The 22,470-nt window shown below is 40.8% G+C and overlaps 1 protein-coding gene across 1 annotated transcript in view; it reads left to right on the top strand.

Annotated features, from left to right (window-relative positions):
- Positions 1–22,470, top strand: part of LOC139380380 (nck-associated protein 5-like) — an 85,213-nt gene that overhangs the window by 41,869 nt on the left and 20,874 nt on the right. Inside the window, exons 5-6 of the mRNA XM_071123010.1 lie at positions 4,637–4,675; positions 5,666–5,785. Coding sequence (XP_070979111.1) covers positions 4,637–4,675; positions 5,666–5,785 — 159 coding nt within the window. The remainder of the gene's footprint in view (positions 1–4,636; positions 4,676–5,665; positions 5,786–22,470) is intronic.

Genomic DNA, 22,470 nt, shown 5'->3' with positions numbered 1-22,470 from the left:
TTAATGCTCTTATAAAATGCCTGGTACAATGATAACACTTATCTCTATATTAAATACTTATAATAGTTATTTAATTACCTTTGAGAGATGACGAGGAGACCCACAAGATCAGGAGCAGAGTTTCAATCGGTCAGAGTTATTTAAAAAAAAATGTAGTTAGTAGCAACTCCCCTCTACTGGCTGAGAGGTTGACTTGAAGTCGGTACTTTACTAAATTGAGAGATTCAAGTTTGGCTCGGATGGGAGAACCCGCTGGTGATTCCCTGCCCCAAATGGAATACCAAAAAGTCTGTGTCCGCAACGAGGTCGCGATACTGAGCTCAATCGAGAGGCTACAGAGAACTCCCTGGATATATTTGCATCAGCACCCACGTACCTGGCGCAAAACCACATGGTCAATTCAGACATCCATAAGAGAAAGCAAGGGATAACCTTAAGGACTAGAGTGCCTCTCAACCCCGTTGAACTACCGCAGTGTCAGTGGCTCGCAACGAGGTCGAGATACTGAGCTCAATCGAGAGGCTACAGAGAACTCTCTGGATATATTTGCATCAGCACCCACGTACCTGGCGCAAAGCGACAAAACAGCTGTTCGATAGTTAAACGGTATATCGGAGAGTTACTTCTCAGATCCAACAAGTTAGAATCTTTTAAGTAATTTGAGTCAGGTGTCAATTTACCCGAAGTCAAATGGTTGTCTAAATGAATTCAGAATTCAAGAAGTCAGCGCCAAAGTAATGGCAAATGTCTCTTTATATACCTTTTGATTCTCTGCACCCGATCCGCTGCTCCTCCCATTCCCTCAGAGCAGAGAGGGTGATGACATATCTTACAACAGGAAATACTTTTCTTACAGTGCATATATGGGCCTCTGGTTATGACAGAGCCTATTACTTTAGCAACAATGAGGAAATACTTTTCTTACAGTGCGCATATGGGCCTCTGTTTATGACAGAGCCTATTACTTTAGCAACAATGAGGAAATACTTTTCTTACAGTGCGCATATGGGCCTCTGTTTATGACAGTGCCCTTACTCTATCAGCAATGAGTCTATCAGCTGTTCCCATTCAGAGGTGTCACTTGAGGCAGAGGGTGATTCTTCCTGGCACCAGTCAGGTTCAGTAGTGGGTTGGCTTGAGTCGTCTTCTGGTGGCTTTGCCCAATCCGGTATTTCAGTAGGCGAGGTCATCTCTGTCTCTACCCTTGGTGGGTGAGACAGGGGAAGAGGACCGGGAGGTAGATCCATTTGGCGTTTTACTACAAGCTGGTGCATGAAATCTCAAGTCTCAAGGTTTTGCTCGCCTGAGGTAGAGTATCTCATGATAAGCTGTTGACCACACTATTTACCAAGACAGTGAATTTTTCATAGCTCTCTATATACCACCACAAACAGATGCTTGCACTAAGACCACACTCAATGAGCTGTAAACGGCCAATAGCAAACAGGAAAAAAGCTCATCCAGAGGCGGAGCTCCTAGTGGTTGGGAACTTTAATGCAGGGAAACTCAAATCCATTTTACCTTATTTCTACCAGCATGGTAAATGTGCAACCAGAGGGAAAAAAAACTCTAGACCACCTTTATGCCACAAACAGAGACGTGTACAAAGCTCTCCCTCGCCCTCCATTTGGCCAATCTGACCATAATTCTATCGTCTATCGTCACTTACAAGCAAAAACTAAAGCAGGAAGCACCAGTAACTCAGTCAATAAGAAAGTTGTCAAATGAAGCAGATGCTAAGCTACAGGACTGTTTTGCTAGCACAGACTGGAATGTGTTCCTGGATTCTTCCAATGGCATTGAGGAGTACACTACATCAGTCACTGGCTTCATCAATAAGTGCATTGATGATGTCGTCCCCACAGTGACTGTACGTACATACCCCAATCAGAAGCCGTGGATTACAGGCAACGTCTGCTCGGAGCGAAAGGACACATTCAAGGAGCAAGACTCTAACCCGGAAGCTTATAAGAAATCCCGCTAGGCCCTCCGACGAACCATCAAACAGGCAAAGTGTCAATACAAGACTAAGATTGAATCGTACTACGCCAGGTCCGACGCTCGTCGGTCCGACGCTCGTGGCAGGGCTTGCAAACTGTTACAGACTACAAAGGGAAGCACAGCAACGAGCTGCCCAGCAACACGAGCCTACCAGACGAGCTAAAAAACTTCTATGCTTGCTTCGTGGCAAGTAACACTGAAGCATACTACATGAGAGCTTCAGCTGTTCCGCACGACTGTGTGATCACGGTCTCCGTAGCCAATGTGAGTAAGACCTTTCAACAGGTCAACATTCACAAGGCTGTACTCCGAGCATGTGCTGACCAATTAGCAAGTGTCTTCACTGACATTTTCAAACTGTCAGTTACTGAGTTATTACTGAGTGTAATACCAACAGGTTTCAAGCAGACCACCATAGTCCCTGTGTCCAAGAACACATAGGTAACCTGCCTAAATGACTACTGACCTATAGCACTCACGTCTGTAGCCATATAGTGCTTTGAAAGGCTGGTCATGACTCACATCAACACCATTATCCCAGAAACCATAGACCCACTCCAATTTGCACACCCCCCCCCAACAGATGCACAGATGATGCAATCTCTGTTGCACTCCACACTGCCCTTTCCCACATGGACAAAAGGAACACCTATATGAGAATGCTATTCATTGATTGCAAATCAGCGTTCAACACCGTGTGCCCTCAAAGCTCATCACAAAGCTAAGGACCCTGGGACTAAACACCTCCCTCTGCAACTGGATCCTGGACTTCCTGACGGGCCGTCCCCAGGTGGTAAGGGTAGGTAACAACACATCCGACATGCTGATTCTCAACACGGGGGCCCCTCAGGGGTGCACGCACAGTCCCCTCCTGTACTCCCTATTCACTCATGACTGTGTGGCCAAGCACGACTCCAACACCCTCATCAGGTTTGCCGATGACACAACAGTGGTAGGCCTGATCACCAACAACGATGAGACAGCCTATTGGGAGGAAGTTAGAGATCAGGCCGTGTGGTGCCAGAACAACAACCTCTCCCTCAACGTGATCAAGACAAAGGAGATGATTGTGGACTACAGGAAAAGGAGTCCCGAGCACGCCCCCATTCTCATCGACAGGGCGCAGTGGAGCAGTTTGACAGTTTCAAGTTCCTTGGTGTCCACCTCACCAACAAACTATCATGGTCCAAACACACTACAGTAGTGAAGAGGGCACGACAAAGCCTATTCACCCTCAGGAGACTGAAAAGATTTGGCATAGGTCCTCGGATCCTCAAAAGGTTATACTGCTGCACCATCGAGAACATCCTGACTGGTTGCATCACTGACTGGTATGGCAACTGCTCGACCTCCGACCGCAAGGCACTACAGAGGGTAGTGCGTACAGCCCAGTACATCAAGCTTCCTGCCATCCGTGACCTCTATACCAGGCGGTGCCAGAGGAAGGCCCTAAAAAGTCTCCAGCCACCCAAGTTCTCTCTGCTACCACACAGAAAGCGGTAGCGGAGCGCCAGTCTAGGTCCAAAAGGCTTCTTAACAGCTTCTACCCCCAAGCCCATAAGACTCCTGAACAGCTAAGCAAAGGGCTACCCAGACCCCTCTCTACGCTGCTGCTAATCTCTATTTATTATCTATGCATAGTCACTTTAACTCTACCTACATGTATACATTACCTCAATTACCTCGACTAACCGGTGCCCCGCACATTGACTCTGTACCGGTAGCCCCTGTATATTGCCTCGCTATTGTTATTTTACTACTGCTGTTTAATTATTAGTTACTTATATTTTCTATTTTCTACTTATCTATTTTTTGTTTAACACTTTTTTTTTCTTAATCTACAGTGCTTTAATTGGTTTTAAGGGCTTGTAAGTAAGTATTTTACTGTAAGATCTACCTACACCTGTTGTATTCAGCGCATGTGACAAATAAAATTTGATTTGAATCTTCCAACATCTATTTTATCGCTCTTTTCCCGATCAACAAACACTAGATTTTAGCCATGGCTTAATACGCAACTGTACTGTATCAGAACTTAATGAGGGGCGTGTGGGGATTTACCATCACACACAATCAACTGTAGAGATGTATATTATAGTATAAGCTTTAAATATATGTAATGAAAGTAACAACTAGGGCCCTTGAAACAAACAAACAACAACAAGGCAACAGTAAACTTGTTGTCCCCCATGAATGATGCAGCACCCCCTTGGGCCAATTGAGATATTGAGTGTGACTAACTAATTTCAGTTAATTACTATCGCTCCCGCCTTTGGCCAATCCGTGTACTTTTGTATATGCCAGATCTCTATAGCAGGACGCATCATTCACCCAAGTCTAGTCAAAATCATCCCAATGCTGTCTGAGATATCGCGTGTGACTAAAGTACAAACAAACGGAGGGAGACAGATCTACAGTCCCCTCCCGATTTCATCATGGGGGAAAATTAAAACATCGGGGAGGTAAATGTCTCTGCATCTTCACACAAACGTTGTACAACAAGCCTGAAAGACAAAGATTTCTTTATCATGACATGCTGACTGAACATTGTCTTAACTTTTCTTTGAGTGTTGTGTTTATGCAAGGTCTCTCTTTTGTTTGTCTCCTCTCTCTCTCTGCTCTCTTTTGCTTGAAGGTGGCTAATCAGGTTGTTCAAGCACTCCTCACTCAAAAGGTTTGTCTTTGTTTTGTTTGATTAAAGCATCATTAGTCAATCAAGTCTAAGGGAGGCTATAAAATAAATAATGATGGAATGCTAATAATGATAAATAGAATTAGTTGTGTTCTAGTTAGCACGTCATGTCTATTTTAACTGAAAAACCACATGCTCACTACTAGTTATTACATTGACTAGTCAGGCCATTACTACTGTTCCAGCTAGCTGATTGCCGTTGTTGCTTATAATGTAAAGCATAGCACAGAGAATTTTTAACCAACCAATTTTTAACCAATCAATTTCCGACTTGGAAGGCAATGCATGTCTTCTAAACTTCCATTGCTAGTTGCAGGTGGTTTGTTTGAATTAAGAAAAAGTTATTAAATAAAATCAAGGTTTGGTCCATGAAGTCTATTCTATTTCCCATCTATCTCAAATCATGCTTTGCGTTCAATGACACTCACCTGTCTTGATCAATGAGAAGATTTGAAATAGGTAATATAGCGGCATACACTTCATGGAGCAAAATTATTTCATTTAATAAGGTAACATTTTGTCAATTTAAAATGAACCACCTGCAAGTAGCCATGGAAGTTTAGAAGAAATGTGTTGTCTTCCAATTCAGGAATTGAGGAAGTAACATATCGCCAAGTAAGGTTGGCTGAAAATTCTCTGTGCTACGCTTAGAATTGCTATCAGCCAGCTGGAACAGTAGTATGGTATATGCTTATCAACTTTCTGCTGACGTGCCATGCTTGGGAATTAATATTATAGGGACACTTTCTATGAGTCGTGTGTATGTAAAATATTATGAATGCATACTACCATTTTAATGTATGAAGATTGTCTTATAGGGCCCTAAGTGTTTCCGGGTTAGGTCACATGGTCAGGAAAAACTCCTAGCGCTACATAAATCATAATGGAAGGCACACTGGACATGTATAATTATAAGCCGGTTTATACAACGTTTAACCCACCTTCTTTGTGCTTGTGTGGGTGAATGTTCAGGACCTAAAAGAGGAGTGTGTGAAGCTGAGGACACGCGTGTTTGACTTGGAGCAGCAGAACCGCATACTGAACGTTCTGTTCCAGCAGAGGGTCAAAATATCCAGCAACCCTGTCTCCCAGGTAGGCTTGGCTTAGTATAGACTGGATAAAGACCAACAATAAATCTAGTTAAAGGTAAGCTATATTAGCTCTTGAGCAGGTTCATGGGATTGGTCAAAAAAAATGTTACTTCGTTGGGGCTTGGACTCTACAAGATGTCAAAAGCTTTCCACAGGGATGCTGGCCCGTGTTGAAAGCATTCCACAGAGATGCTGGCCAATGTTGACTCCAATGCTTCCCACATTTGTGTCAAGTTGGCTGATGTTTTTTGGATGGTGGACCATTCTTGATACACACTGGAACTGCTGAGCATGAAAAACCCAGCAGCGTTGCCTTTCTTGACGCCCTCAAACCGGTGCACTTGGCACCTACTACCATACTGTTCAAAAAGCACTTTACTCTTTTGTCTTGCCCATTCACCCCCTGAATGCCACACATACACAACCCATGTCTTAAGGCTTAAAATTTCCTATTTAACTTGTCTCTTCCCCTTCATCTACACAGATTGAAGGGGATTTTTAACAAGTGACATCAGTAAGGGATCACAGCTTTCACCTGGAAGTGGATTTCTATGAGTACTGTAAGTCTGTCATGAAAAGAGCAGGTATTTTGTATGTTCAGTGTATAGACATTGCTTATCCTGTTGAGTGTAGGGGGCAGTATTTTGATGTTTGGATGAGAAACGTACCCAAATAAAACGGCCTATTTCTCAGGCCCGGAATCGATAATATGCATATAATTGTCATATTAGGATAGAAAACACTCTAAAGTTTCCAAAACTGTCCAAATATTGTCTGTGAGTATAACATAACTGATATTACAAGCGAAAACCTGAGGAAAATCCAACCCTGAGGTGCTGTTTTTCCTGAAATGTCTCTGTTCCATTGCCTGCCTTCGCTCCATTTAAAGGGATATCAACCAGATTCCTTTTCCTATGGCTTCCCCATGGTGTGAACAGTCTTTAGACCTAGTTTCAGGCTTTTATTTTGAAAAATGAGTGAGAAAAATCACATCGCCTCATTGGATGGCTGGGTGCCAGCAGCGTTTTGCATGCGCAACAGTTTGGAGCAGACATTTTCTCTCTCTCTCCTATTGAAGAAGCTACAGTCCCGGTTGAAATATTATCGATTATATATTGTAAAAACAACCCGAGGAGTGGTTATAAAAAACGTTTTACATGTTTCTACGAACTTTACGGATACTATTTGGAATTTTCGTTCTTTCCTGTAGATTTCTGAACATAACGGGAGGTATTTTGGATATAAAATAATCTTTATGGAACAAAAGGAACATTTATTGTGTAACTGGGAGTCTCGTGAGTGCAAACATCCGAAGATCATCAAAGGTAAGCGATTAATTTTGTTGCTTTTCTGACTTTAGTGACCAATCTACATGTCTGCTAGCTGTTTGTAATGTTTTGTCTACTGAGAGAGATGTCCTTACATAAATGCTTGATATGCTTTCGCCGAAAAGCTTTTTTGAAATCTGACACGCCAGGTGGATTAACAACAAGCTAAGCTGTGTTTTGCTATATTGCACTTGTGATTTCATGAAAATTAAATATTTTTAGTAATTTAATTTGAATTTGGCGCTCTGCAATTCAACGGATGTTGACGAAAATGATCCCGGTAATGGGATGGGTGCATCAAGAAGTTATTGAAGACAATGACTTACATACAGTACCTGTCAAGAGTTTGGACACACCTGTTCATTGTGGTTTTGATTTATATTCTACTATTTTCAACATTGTAGAATAATAGTGAAGACATCAAAACTATGAAATAACACATATGAAATCATATAACCAAAAAAAAAGTTAAACAAATCAAAATATATTCATATTTGAGATTCTTCAAAGTTGTCACCCTTTGCCTTAATGACAGCTTTGCACACTCTTTGAATTCTCTCAACCAGCTTCACCTGGAATGCTTTTCCCACATATGCTTAGCACTTGTTGACTGCTTTTCTTTCACTCTGCGGTCCAACTCATCCCAAACCATCTCAATTGGGTTGAGGTCGGGTGATTGTGGAAGCCAGGTCATCTGATGCAGCACTCCATCATTCTCCTTCTTGGTCAAATAGCCCTTACACAGCCAGGAGTTGTGTTGGGTCATTGTCCTGTTGAAAGATAAATGAAAGTCCCACTAAGCGCAACCAGATGGGATTGTGTATGGCTGCAGATTGCTATGGTAGCCATGCCGGTTAACTGTGCCTTGAATTCTAAATAAATCACAGACAGTATCACCAGCAAAGCATTCCCACACCATCACACACCACAGATTTCCACCTATCTAATGTCCATTGCTCGTGTTTCTTGGTCCAAGCAAGTCTCTTCTTATTATTGGTGTCTTTTAGTAGTGGTTTCTGTGCAGCAATTTGACCATGAAGGCCTGATTGACGCAGTCTCCTCTGAACAGTTGATGTTGAGATGTCTGTTACTTGAACTCTGCAAAGCAGTTATTTGGGCTGCAATCTGAGGTGGACTTAACCCTAATGAACTTGTCCTCTGTGGCAGAGGTAACTCTGGGTCTTCCTTTCCTGTGGCGGTCCTCATCAGAGACAGTTTCATCATAGCACTTGATGGTTTTTGCGGCTGCACTTGAAGAAACTTCTTCTTTTTCCACATTGACTGACCTTCATGTCTTAAAGTAATGATGGACTGTCGTTTCTCTTTGCTTATTTGAGCTGTTCTTGCCTTAACATGGACTTGATTTACCAAATAGGGCTATCTTCTGTATACCAACCCTACCTTGTCACATCAGAACTGATTGGCTCAAACACATTAAGAAGGAAATAAATTCCACAAATTAACTTTTAACAAGGCACACCTGTTAATTGAAATGCATTCCAGGTGACTATCTCATAAAGCTGGTTGAGAGAATGACAAGAGTGTGCAAAGCTGTCATCAAGGCCAAGGATGGCTACTTTGAAGTATCTCAAATATAAAATATATTTTGATTTGTTTAACACTTCTTTTGGTAACTACATTATTCCATATGTGTTATTTCATAGTTTCGATATCTTCACTATTATTCTACAATGTAGAAAAGGGTAAAAATAAAGAAAAACCCTTGAATGAGGGGGTGTGTCCAAACTTGTGACTGTTACTATGTGTGTGTGTGTGTGTGTGTGTGTGTGTGTGTGTGCGTGTGTGTGCGTGTGTGTGTGTATATATATATACACACAGACTAATCATGTAATTTAAATGATATTTCCGAATAATAATTTAGTGTTATGACATCCAATTACAGTATCTTGTTAATTGTCTCATTTAGATATTCAAAAACAGTTGTTAATGATATTGATTTCACGATAGCTAACGGCAGATCCAAGACAGAGGAGACCAACCTTAATTTCCTTGAACAGCTAACTTTGTCATCTCAGGGTGTGGCTGCTTTCAAGACTCCTAGGAGCTACTTTGTTAATACCCCAAAGTTCGAGGTAGATCAGCCGAACTTATAGTGTTTTCACATAGGATTTATGGTATTTTGCCTATTAAAAAAATAGGCAATGTTTATATGACCCCCTTACAAACAGGCCCATTTTAACCACATTCTTGTCTGGATACACCTTTTATACCTCGCATGTGCATGCCAGTGACAAGTGGTAGTAGTGGTGTGAAGATGTGGTTGGGCGTCTATTGTTTAGGCAGGTCCTAAAAAACACAAGACTAATATAATTTATTTTCAGAACAATAGAATAGCATATTTTGAGTTTGTTACATCCAAATGAATGAAGTCAATAGTTCATTATTTTGTTCATTAAACAGACAAACACCTACCCTGACCACAGTCAACACACATATTTTTTTGTAAGAATATAATTAAATATAACAGAATAAAATGCAAATAATATATTTTTCCCACACATCTTGTGTCACGGAAAGGTGTGGAACTGCTGTCATAAAAAAAAAGTGAAACAGAGCCCAAGGCAAGTCCATGCATTTAAAAAAAAAATCCTTTCATCTCTTTCCTACCCTCACTCCTCTTTGTTAGGGAACAGGCGTAGGGTCTTACATTGAGAGTAGGCTATCTTCATCATGATACCGAATGAAAATAATAGCAATATATATTTTCAAAAGCATGTGTCTCATTCATATTTCACAACCTCTGTTGGCTTTTGGAGTCACCTTTACACAATCGATCAAAATAATAGACCTATACTTTATTTAGTCTACATTATGCAAGGGATAATCAACACGGGATATGCTTTCTATGGAAAATAGTGAACGACGTGGAAGCGGACCTACCACAGAGTTGCATTATTTTCCAGAGAACACATAGAGCCCCGAGTTGATTATCCCTTTTATACCATGGCTATAATTTAACACATTTGCCACTAGAAATGTGTTAATTTGTTGGTAGAAATGTGTTCAACATCCACTGAAGTAACTAGCAAGTTTACTAGATAGCTACAGTAGTTGCTGTGGTAACAAAACAAACAGACTTGATAGTTTAGCTAACCATGAAAATCTATTTCAACAATACCAATACTGTTTTCAATTCGACTTTTGCTTTCATAAGCATATCAAACAAAACGTGTAAAACTGAACTATAGCAATTGAATTATACCGTGCAAATATAAGCCAATCAGAAAGGAGTATTCAATGCCATTATATAATGCATGCTAAATGTTTCTAATCAGTGATAATTGAGCAAATGAATAGATGAGCTATACCACCACTTATTTGATCAGCCAGATAATTAACCAAATTTACAGAAGGAGATTCAGTGAAACAAAATCACGTTAAGATAAGTCAGAGGCTTTTAGTTGGGAGTAGGCCTAAGCTACAAAGTGACTTCGAGTGAAGAGCAAAATAATCCACTTGTTAAGCTACATAACATGCTGGCAAAATGTTCTGATTAGTGCTAATAAATTAACCAACTGGGAAAGATGATAATGATCAGCACTCAACCCAATTTAGCTAATATTTCTACGGCCAAATTGTAGCCTAACCAATATCCAGAAAAGAAAAATCTGACGATTGATTTATTACACACTTGTCTCAAAGCAACTCGAAACCGTGGAACACATGCAGGTAGGCTTATTGCTTAAAATGAATTATAACAATTGGATGACTTTTGGAGTTTCAGTAAGCAACAATTTGACCAATTTGACCTACTTTCGTCCAATATTTTTGTCATTCAGTTATATTTATTCCCACAGTAATTCTTTATGGATCTATCCAGTTGTGGTTAAGAAAACAGTGCAAATGGTGGGCTATGCGAAGAGATGGGTGAAGTGACACGCTTCGCAAAGTTTAGTATTACCAGGAGGATAGTAGTAACAGGCCTTGCCTAGCAACCATCAAGAGCTTAAGAGCGTAGTGAGTGCCAATTCCGCCTCAGCATTAAGGTTACATTTCACACTAAGCCGTAGGCAGAACTTTACTGCAATCATGACTAGGTTGGTTGGCGGAAATAAAAGTGGTGGCTTTCTTATTCCACATTTTGTTGTGTTACAGCCTGAATTCAAAATGTATTATATTTATATTTCCTTACCCATCTAAACACAATAACCCATAATGAAAAAGTGAAAACGTGTTTTTAGAAAATGTTGATAATTTATTGAAAATGAAATACAGAAATATCTGATTTACAACAAGTATTCACACCACTGAGTCAATACTTTGTAGAAGCACCTTTGGTAGTGATTAAGGCTGTGGGTCTTTCTGGGTAAGTCTCTAAGAGCTTTCCACACCTGGATTCCCATGATTATTTTCAAAATTCTTCAAGCTCTGTGAAATTGGTTCTTGATCATTGCTAGACAACCATTTCCAGGTCTTTCCATAGATTTTCAAGTAGATTTAAGTCAAAACTGCAACTCGGCCACTCAGGAACATTCACTGTCTTCTTGGTAAGCAACTCCAGTGTAGATTTGGCCTTGTGGCAGCCACCACTATGGTTGAAAATGTGGAGAGTAGTACTCAGTAATGTGTTCTATTGGATTTGCCACAAAATTAGCACTTTGTATTCAGGACAAAAGTTAATTGCGTTGCAGTATTACTTTAGTGTGTTGTTACAGACAGAATGCATGTATTGGAACATTTGTACTCTGTATAGGCTTCATTATTTTCACTTTGTCAGTTAGGTTAGTACTGTGGAGCAAAAAGTTTGTGAGATGCTAAAGTTGGCGGAAAAACATCTTGGTTTGAAAGGTGTATGAGACACTTTTAATATTTCTGTCTTGTGGGGGATTCAGCACATCTACTCCCTGTGCAGTCTTGTAGATGTTTTCACATCTACTGTACGGTGGATCATTTTATCTTTTTGCAAAGCCTTGGCCAGTTAGGAGGCTACACAGGTCCACAAGGGGGTAAAAAATCTTTGACGATTTAAATGTTGGTATTTCATTTTAAGAAAAAGGAAATGCAATAGAAGGAGAGAATTACAGATTACAATTATTATGGTCTCTGTCTTGTTCTTTTCCTTTTTTGACCTCACTGGAAATGGTCATGGTTTGAACATGAAATGTTTGATTCCCCTGTCAGTTCATTAAGTTTACTATGAGCTTAAAAGGGCAGTAAACCGTTGTCCCACATCCCTGGCCTTTTCTGTAAAGGTCAAATTCACCAACTCACTAAGGGAGCAACTGACTGCACTTCTTCCTGCCGGAGATCAGTGGTACTGAAGCAGGGAGTTGTATTGGTACAGATCCGACAGGGTAGAACCAATAGTGTACATCAGAGATGGGCAACTGGCGGTCCGTGGCTCCCCTTTTGAAGGCCCTCAGGTCAATTTACCCAAAAAACAAAACAAAAACAATTTAAAAAACAAAATAATAACAATTTTGGAACTCAGTCAGGCTTTCAACTTACTGTTGAAGGTTAGATGGTAAAATACACTTTCAATATTTGATTTTCCATCAGCAGTTGTTCTCTTGTTATGTCAGTCAATTGGGCCGGCAGGGTAGCCTAGTGGTTAGAGAGTTGGATTAGTAACCGGAAGGTTGCAAGTTCAAATCCCCGAGCTGACAAGGTCGTTCTGTCGTTCTGCCCCTGAACAGGCAGTTAACCCACTGTTCCTAGGCCGTCATTGAAAATAAGAATTTGTTCTTAACTGACTTGCCTAGTTAAATAAAGGTTAAAAAAAATTGGCCATGTCAGTGAAGTCTTTTTAGACTAAGTTAGTTTAGCAGTCAGCTTTCTAAACTTGTTATCATGGTCAAATTAACAGCTGCAAACATTTCTCACCACCCTATGGCAAAATGTGTAGAATTGCAGGAAACAGCTCATTTTCCTCTCCGCCCCATGACAAAATTTGTAGAATTGCATGAAATTAGTTATAAAATGAGTTCAGATTTTGTGTGGCCCCCACCCCCATCAAAGTTGCCCATCCCTGATGTATTTCAACCATGGATCTCTGATGCTATGTACTGGCCAATGATAGGCGTTTGAAGCCACCGGTCAGCTTTTTCATTTTTTTTTACTCATCTACCAATAGGTGCTCTTAATTGCGAGGCGTTGGAAAACCTCCCTGGTCTTTTGAATCTGTGTTTGAAATTCACTGCTCGACTGAGGGACCTTACAATTATTTGCATGTGTGGGGTACAGAGATGAGGCAGTCATTGAAAAATCATGTTAAACACTATTATTGTGACTTAATGCAACTTATTTTGTGACTTAAGCAAATATTTACTCCTGAACTTATTTAGGCTTGCAAAGGGGTTGAATACTATACTATATACTATTAGTTAATTTTAGTATACTGTAAATGAATGGTATCCTTTCAGTTGATTGTACTAGCACTTCACCTGTATACTGGAAGTGTATCCTGTTGCTATGCAACTTCTTGCTAGCTTGTTAGCATAACAAATTACTAGCTAGACATCTTACAACTTCATTAAGAATGTCCATTTGAGAACGCACAATGACTATACCACTTAGCTAAACTAGCATTTCATGAATAATCAAGTCAATACACATTGGGTAGTTAGTTAGATTGCATATGGTTAATATACTGGCAAGTTCGATGTATTAGTAGCCAACTAATGTTAGGTAGCTAGCTAACAAACTGGTACATACAAGCAACTGTTATGATATGCTATGTGGTTTGTAAGGCTAGCGTAGCTAACACATTGTCAACTTACGTATTTGAAAAGTAATTACTTTATTACATTGCTAAAAAATGTCTTAACATTTGTCATAATTTGTTGAAGCAATTAATGTATATCTGTTTTCGGCAGAGTTCGGCTGCACATATTCCACCATTTCTTAAAATCTGAAAACGTTGTAAAGCTACGCCCATTTTCTGAAGAATTGCATTATTGCCCTAAAAGCACGGAAATTGTGTCCACTGCTTGTGGTGACGCAGGGTACCATACTAAACTACAAATGACCTCTAAGTATCACAGCATAATTACAAAACTTTTACTGGAGTAAACCACTGTACTTTGTTTTTTGGCGAATGTAGTAGGACATCCGGGAGCTTTTGGCATACTAACTATATCCATACTATGACCAATAATCATACTACATACTGAATTTACTTCACAAATAGTACAGTTAGAATGAGTATTCAAATGAAGCTAATATGATATCTTTAGCATTGGAATAAAGTGGTAATGGCCCACAGGAACATGTAATGTGGAGATTGCTCCCAGTTCTGATTTATTGGTTCAGCACACACCATTATCCAATATGCTGTGGGTGTACTAGACAGCCTTACTATGCCATCGAGATGATTAGGCAATGACCTTATGCTTTTAGGCAGAATCATAACTTGAAATCTGGGCATGTAACTCACATAATGCTATTCTTCTATAGACATTAATACATGATTTTCACATACAGTATCTTGTGTCAGGGTTCGGTCCACTTGCTACCGGTGTTCATTCATTGAGGGAATTTACGGTACTTATTTGATCATGTTTAGATTCCAATAACAATCCACCTTTACTCTATCCACATGACACTGGACTGAATAAATGTCCTGTTTATTTGATTCCTGTATCATGAAAGTGTCACTGGAGGTTTTCTCCGTTCAGAGTGTCAGTGATGTGATTTGATGTGTTCTGAAATCACTTAACTGGAAGAGCTCGGTGTCACCCGTCCCTCTAGAGGTTGGCTGACAGTGTTGAGTGAGTCACTCTACCCATCGGTGACATCTGCCTCACTTGAGCCTCAAGCTCATTCAGTACATACACTGAGTGTAAAAACATGAAGAAAACCTCCCTAATATTGAGTTGCACCCCACCCTTTTGCCCAACTTATTTAACCTGTGTCCTCCTCTTCATCTACACTGATTTTAAGTGGACATTAATAAGGGACCATAGCTTTCACCTGGATTCAGCTGGTCAGTCTGTCATAGAAAGAGCAGGTGTCCATAACGTTTTGTATACTCAGACAGAGATGGACGAAGAGTGAAAGAAGGGGTTGATGAAGACAGTAGAGAAAGGAAAGAGTTGGAGTTGGAATTATGTACCTTGTGATTTACATTTTAAAAGTATTCACTGTTTTCAGTTAAATGTTAGACATTAAGTTTGCATAGAACTGTATTATATCCGAGACATATTAGATGTAGAAGCCTTTTCTCATGCATTACTACAACAGTCTCAAGGCCCTGTCTCTCTAATGTGCAACAATGAAGCCTGTGATTATCAAGACAAGGGTCCATGGCCTTAGGACTGCAATAGTGCTGGAGCAAAGTGCCCAGGTTCCATTAGAGGTTGTGATTTCTCTATACGGCTGCAGAGAGCTGAAACATAGGTCATCTTATTATACCTATCACTGGCAATTTCCCAAATAGCCAAAGCAGACATACACATACTAGAGATGGTGGCTATAACCATTGCCTGTTCAAACACACAAACATGAAATCAAACAAGGCCCAGAAACAAGATTAATAACACGATGGAGAGTAGAAGTATTTTGGGTGTTTCCCAAAACCTTTGTAGCTAAAGTGGTATTTCGTACATATCAACGAGCCAGATGCTCACCACACATAAAACAGCAGTGCTTAATTTAACGACTTGCGTTCCTTCAGGCACAGAAGGCTGATTGTCAAACATCTATTTTTACTATCGTTACTGTCTCATGAAGTGTGGCTGGGTTGTGGAGAGCAATGAAGATTCAATTTTTTTTTTAATTGTTTATTTAACCCTCCTGTTGTGTTCCGGGTCAAAAATGACCAGTCATTAGAAATTAATGGGTGAGACTACAATTAGTGTATAAAATTGAGTTCAGGCACATGCCCATTTATCAGATGGACACACTTCCTCTCTCAAACCCCCACATGCATGTTTGTTTGAACATGCACGCACGCACGCACGCACGCACACACGCGCACACGCACGAAGCTCTGGTATATAAAGCTTCTTTGAGGCCTTGCTCACAATTCTTTCTGTGGCAGCACAATGACCAAATGATATACTGTATGTGAGGCTCTTGATCATATCTTTGAGGAGGAGAGAGGCCAAGGAGGAGGAGGAGAGGCCAGGAAACTGACAGTGAAGTAGTCTGATAAATAGCACAATATGTTTCCACTGAATATTTGTTATAGTCAAAATAATCCATGCATTATGCTTTTTTTTTTCTATCTCAAAAACGAGTTTATGGCTTTCAGGCCATAAATAGCAAATAGAAACTTGTAATGTTCACAAAAAGATCTAACACAACATTAGGTAATAATATGTATTTATAATCAGATATATTGGGGCAGTCAATTTGGACCGGGTACACAGAATGAATTAACATGAAACGAACACAACAGGAGGGTTGAACTTTATTTAACTAGGCAAGTCAGTTAAGAACAAATTCTTATTTACAATGAAGGCCTACACCGGGCAAACAAGGATGACACTGGGCCAATTGTGCACCGACCTGGTTGTGATACAGCCTGGATTTGAACCAAGGTGTCTGTAGTGACATCTCTAGCACTGAGATGCAGTGCCTTAGACCACTGCGCCACTTGGAAGCCACTTAACATACCAAGGTTTTGGGAAACTCACCCCAAGACAATAAGTCACTTTAGAAAGGTAGTCATATTGAGGCTCTGTAGAAAGGTCACATAGAGGCACACAGGAGATTCTTTCCCTCAGGGTTACGTTACGCTACATAGGCCAAAACCTAGCTTTATCTGTTGGCTTTCCAGGCCACCAGTGCTGGTTTCACCATCTCTCTGTCTAGTGTGAAAATGAAAGTGAACAGCAGTACAGCCTAATTATTGTGTGGGCTGCAAGGCATGGTGCTCAGCAACCAAGAGGAAATAGGAGAGATGAGGAAGAAGAAGATGTAGAAGAGGGGGAGAGGGTGACTAGCTGAAGGTGGGGCAGTGGGGGTCAGGGAATGGAGAGGGAAAGAAGGTGGGCAGGGGAAACAAGAGGGACAAGAGCACTGAGGAGAATGATTACCAGAGAGCCAAGTCTACGTCCAAGAGGCTCCCAAATACTGTAGCGTCTACCCCCAAGCCATAAGACACAGGTGAGGGTAGCGTGTCACCTTAGCTAGGGTAGTGTGTGGAGGGGATATAGAGATATAGTGGAGGGGATATAGAGATATATTTGGAAATGTTTTTACAAACGATTAATTGCAAAGAGAACCATGTCAATAAATCATGTTTACTTTGCTCCCATTTCAGAGTTCGTGGTCAGAATAATAGATGTTTGAGGCAAAGTGGCATCAGTAGAGAAGCATCAACAATTTCTCCAAGACTTCCAAGGTCTATACTGTACATGTGTGACACAAGCACAGATATTGTTTAACTTTCTTGTGGCATTTTTTACGCAATCTTCAATGTTCTGAGGGCTTTGAAGCGTAATTATTCTCCAAACAAGTTTCCAGAAAGTCTTCAATATGCCATTTTTTTGTAGTGTTGTGGAGTCTTTCAAAAAATCACTGAGCAATGTCCTCCACATGCAAAGAGTGTACGTTTTACCAATGAGAACTCCTGACATACGTTGCTTGATTGTAAATGCACATATACAGTGGAGTCCAAATGATTGAGACCCTTGAAAAAGATTAGCAAATATGACTGTATAAAATAAATAATTAAAATACTAAGCTATATTGTATGAAAAAAAATATATCATTTTATACCAATACAATTGCTCGGAGAAGCTAAAAGGTAGGGGTTTCAATACCTTTCAACATCTCACCTTGTGATGATAATGGCACTGAGCCTTTTTCTAAAATGTTTTATGAGTTGGAGAACACACAACATTCTGTATAGACCATTCTTCCATAGAGAATCCTTCCAGATCCTTGATATCCTTAGTCTACTCTTATGGACTGCCCTCTTCAATTCAAACTACAGGTTTTTAATGGGTTTCAAGTCTGCAGACTGAGATGGCCATTGCAAAATGTACATTTTGGAGCCAATTATACATTTTGTTAGGATGGGGGAGGGTGATGTGTGCTTGGGGGAGGGTGATGTGTGCTTATTGTCCTGCTGGTAGATCCACTTGTGGCCAAGTTTCGTAACTACTAGGTTTTTGGCTAAAATGTCCTGGTACTGGGTAAAAATAATGATGCCGTTGACCTTAACAAGGGCCCCAGGACAAGTGGAAGCAAAATAGCCCCATGACATCAAAGATCCACCGGCCCAGACGGAATCTCTAGCCTCATCCTCAGAGCATGCGTAGGCCAGCTGGCTGGTGTGTTTACATATTCAATCTTTCCCTATCCCAGTCTGTTGTCGCCACATTTCAAGATGGCCACCATTGTTAATGTACCCAAGAATGCAAAGGTAACTGAACTAAATGACTCACTTCTGTCATCATGAAGTGCCTTGAGAGTCTGGTCAAGGATCATATCACCTCCACCTTACCTGCCACCCTAAACCCACTTCAATTTGCTTACTGCCCCAATAGGTCCTCAGACGATGCAATCGCCATCACACTGCACACTGCCCTGTCCCATCTGGACAAGAGGAACACCTATGTAAGAATGCTGTTCATCGACTACAGCTCAGCATTCCACACCAAAGTACCCTCCAAGCTCATCATTAAGCTTGAGGCCCTGGGTATCAACCCTTGCCCTGTGCAATTGGGTTCTGGACTTCCTGACGGGCTGCCCCCAGGTGGTGAAGGTAGGAAACAACATCTCCACTTCGCTGATCCTCAACACTGGGGCCCCACAAGGTTGCATGCTCACCCATGACTAAGTGGCCATGCACGCCTCCAATTCCATCATGAAGTTTGCAGACGACACAACAGTAATAGGCTTGATTACCAACAACGACGAGACAGCCTACAGGGAGGAGGTGAGGGCTCTCAGAGTGTGGTGTCAGGAAAATAACCTCTCACTCAACGTCAACAAAACAAAGGAGATGATCGTTTACTTCAGAAAACAGCAGATGGAGCACCCTCCTATCCACATCGACTGGAGAGCAGTGGAGAAGGTGGAAGTTCCTCAGCGTACACATCACGCACAAACTGAAATGGTCCACCCATGCAGACAGTGTGGTGAAGGTGGCGCACCAGCACCTCTTCAACCTCAGGAGGCTGAAGAAATGTGGCTTGTCACCTAAAACCCTCAAACTTTTACAGATGTATAATTGAGAGTATCCTGTTGGGCTGTATCACCGCCTGGTACGGTAACTGCACCACCCACAACTGCAGGGCTCTCCAGAGGGTGGTGCGATCTGTACAACGCATCACCTGGGACAAACTACTTGCCCTCCAGGACACCTACAGCACCCGATGTCACAGGAAGGCCAAAAAGGTCATCAAGGACAACAACCACCCGAGGCCCTACCTGTTTACCCCACTACCATCCAGACGGCGAGGTCAGTCCAGGTGCATCCAAGCTGGGACCAAGAGACAGAAGTTGTTTTTCAATCTCAAGGCTACTGTTAAACAGTCATCACTAGCACAGAGAGGCTGCTGCCTTACATACAGACTTGAAGAATCATTGGCCACTTTAATAAATGGAACACTAGTCACTTTAATAATGCCACTTTATTAATTTTTACATATCTTGCATTACTCATCTCATATGTATATACTGTATTCTATATTATCTATTGCATCTTAGCCTATGCCGCTCTGTCATTGTTCATTCATATATTTTTATGTGTCTATTGGGAATCGAACCCACCACCCTGGCGTTGCAAGTGCTCTATGCTTTACAAACTGAGACACACGATACCACAGTATTAAGACATTTTAGCTAAAAACCTAGTGGCCTCTGCTAGTAGGCTGAAACTTGTCCACAAGTGAATCTTCCAGCAAGACAATATCTCCAAGCACACATCAACATCCACCAAGAAATGGTTAATTGGCCACAGAATCTACATTTTACAATGGACAGCTCAGTCTCCAGACTTGAAACCCAATGAAGAGCTGTGGTTTGGGAATTGAAGAGGGCAATTCATAAGCACAGAAAAAGGATATCAAGGATCTGGAAGGATTACTCCCAATGTGTTCTCCAACTCATAAAACATTTTAGAAAATGGCTGTGCTGTTATCCTCGCATGGCGAGGTATTGAAAACTATTGAAAACAAACATTTTGACCCCTACCTTTTTGAGAAAAAAGTATTACATCTTAAACAAAATCTCTTTCTCTGAGCAATATAATTTCCCTATTTTTTGGCAAATAGAATATAGCTCAGTATTTAAATTATTTAATTCATACAGATATATTTGATAATCTTTATCAATGGTGTCCATAATTCTGGGCCCCACTGTTTGTGTCAATGCAGGAAGTAAACTGAAATTCTCAAACTGATAAGTAGAAGATTAATGTTTTAATTTTGAATTCGCATCACTTCCTGAATTGACTGCTTTCATTTCGAATGGAATGAAGGTTTAAATGAGTCAGCCTTATAGGGTTTCACTATACGATTAAACTGACCTTTTGCAATTACATTAATCACAGCACAAATTACAGCACACATTCAAATATGTGTAATCCTCCGATGTCCTTCAACATTGGAATCCGACTTCTGTCAATTCTTTACAAGAATGAGGTAATGTCAACCAATGTTAACTCAGCTCTTAGAGGGGCATAGAGTAAGCAGGCTAATGACCTGCTCAGATTGACATTTGATTGTTACTGAGTAGGGTTGCAAAATTCCAGGAACTTTCAATAAATTCCCTTGTTTTCCCAAAATCCCGGTTGGAGGACTCCCAATATCATGATCGAATAAACAGGAAATCTGGAATCTTTCCACTCTCAATGTATGTTCACTAAAATACCTGCTTCATCCGTCAAGACAATGTTCTAAGTCCCTAATTATATAAAAGCCCAGGGCATGCTTGAATATTCCATCTCCCTCCATATAAAGTCATTTAATAAGCAATGTTGCACAGAAATCAGTCTGATCGAAATCTGTAGTAATTACTGTCCGCGCTGCGGAGTTTGTCCAGTTTTCTTCAAAAGGCTATATCAATAACACATGACATTGCTTATACAGAGGATGGACCACTATTTGAGGAATGTGCAAAAGGAAAGACATTTAAATTGTCCAGGTCAGTGGTTCCCAACCTTTTTCAGTTACTGGACCACAAACTGACTTTTGCTCTGACTGGAATACCCCTAAAGTACCCCTCGTGCATTTTACCAGTAGGCCTATGGTCTCATGAGTCTTTTCAAGTACCCCCTGGGGATAAGCCAAGTACCCCCAGGGGTCCTAGTAAGCCCTGGTTGGGAATCAATGGTCTAGGTTAAGGTCCAGGGCACTAATGTTTTTGTGCCAACTCCAAAGTGTTGTAGCCTTTAGGTTAAAAAAAAGTATTGTGCAATGAAGGCCAATCTTTCATGGCTAAAGCAATTGTTGTGTTACATTCAATTGCTCTGTAGTTCCTCCAAATTGTAATTGTGTCACTTTCAAAAGTAATCTCAGTAGCAAAAAAAAACACAAACATTTGAGTTATTGTACAGTAAACTTCCCTTAAAGTCCTTGAGATAATGAAAGGAGGAACAATTCTCCCAGCACTGGCACTGAAGTCACCCTTGAATCGTAGTTGCTGCTGTAAATTCAATGTTTTTATCTGACTTTATCAGTGATGTAAAATCTCTGAGAAACTCTTGGAGTTGCCAACGGCAATTAGCTCCCAGATTAGTCCGCTGGAACGTGCTTTGGTTTGGCATTCTGCCGCAGCGCATGGGAAATAAAGAATAGAGCGGATCATCAAATACTAGGTGAATATCAATGAATGGACCAAATTGACCTCGTCCCCAGCTCCCTGATGCAATTATTTACTATTCACATCAATTATTGCTAACAGACGACACTAATGATTTTGAGCGAAAGTTGGCGATGGCTGCCCTTCTAGAGATCAATGCTACTTAAAGAGGAGTCACAGCGCACACAACACTTGCCATCTTTCAGGGTGTTTCTATCTGGATTTGACCCAGAACCACATTGAGCAATTTTGACGCAGCATCTTTAAGTAATTTATGTGTGTGTGTGTGTGTGTGTGTGTGTGTGTGCGCGCGCGCGCGCGTGTGTGCGTGTTTCCGTGCGTGCGTGCGTGTTTCCGTGCGTGCGTGTGTGTTTGCGTGTTTCCGTGCGTGCATGCGTGTATGTATGTATGTATGTATGTATGTATGCCCAACTTTGGGACTAGTTGTGAATGGATAAACATAGGTTTATCCCACATACAATTTGATACTTGCTAAATAATAGTGGAAAGACTACTGAAATTAGAGGGCTACATACTTGTTTTGCTACTGATGTAACTTCTCACCCATCAAGTATGGCTGAAAACACTTTCTCTTTGCTCACAGACTATGTGATTGACATTTTGATAAAGAATTTTCCTT

Source organism: Oncorhynchus clarkii, chromosome 22 (assembly GCF_045791955.1).
Source record: "Oncorhynchus clarkii lewisi isolate Uvic-CL-2024 chromosome 22, UVic_Ocla_1.0, whole genome shotgun sequence".
NCBI classification, from domain to species: domain Eukaryota; kingdom Metazoa; phylum Chordata; class Actinopteri; order Salmoniformes; family Salmonidae; genus Oncorhynchus; species Oncorhynchus clarkii.
The sequence above is the reverse complement of the archived record's forward strand: the minus strand, read 5'-3'. Positions and strand labels throughout refer to the sequence as shown.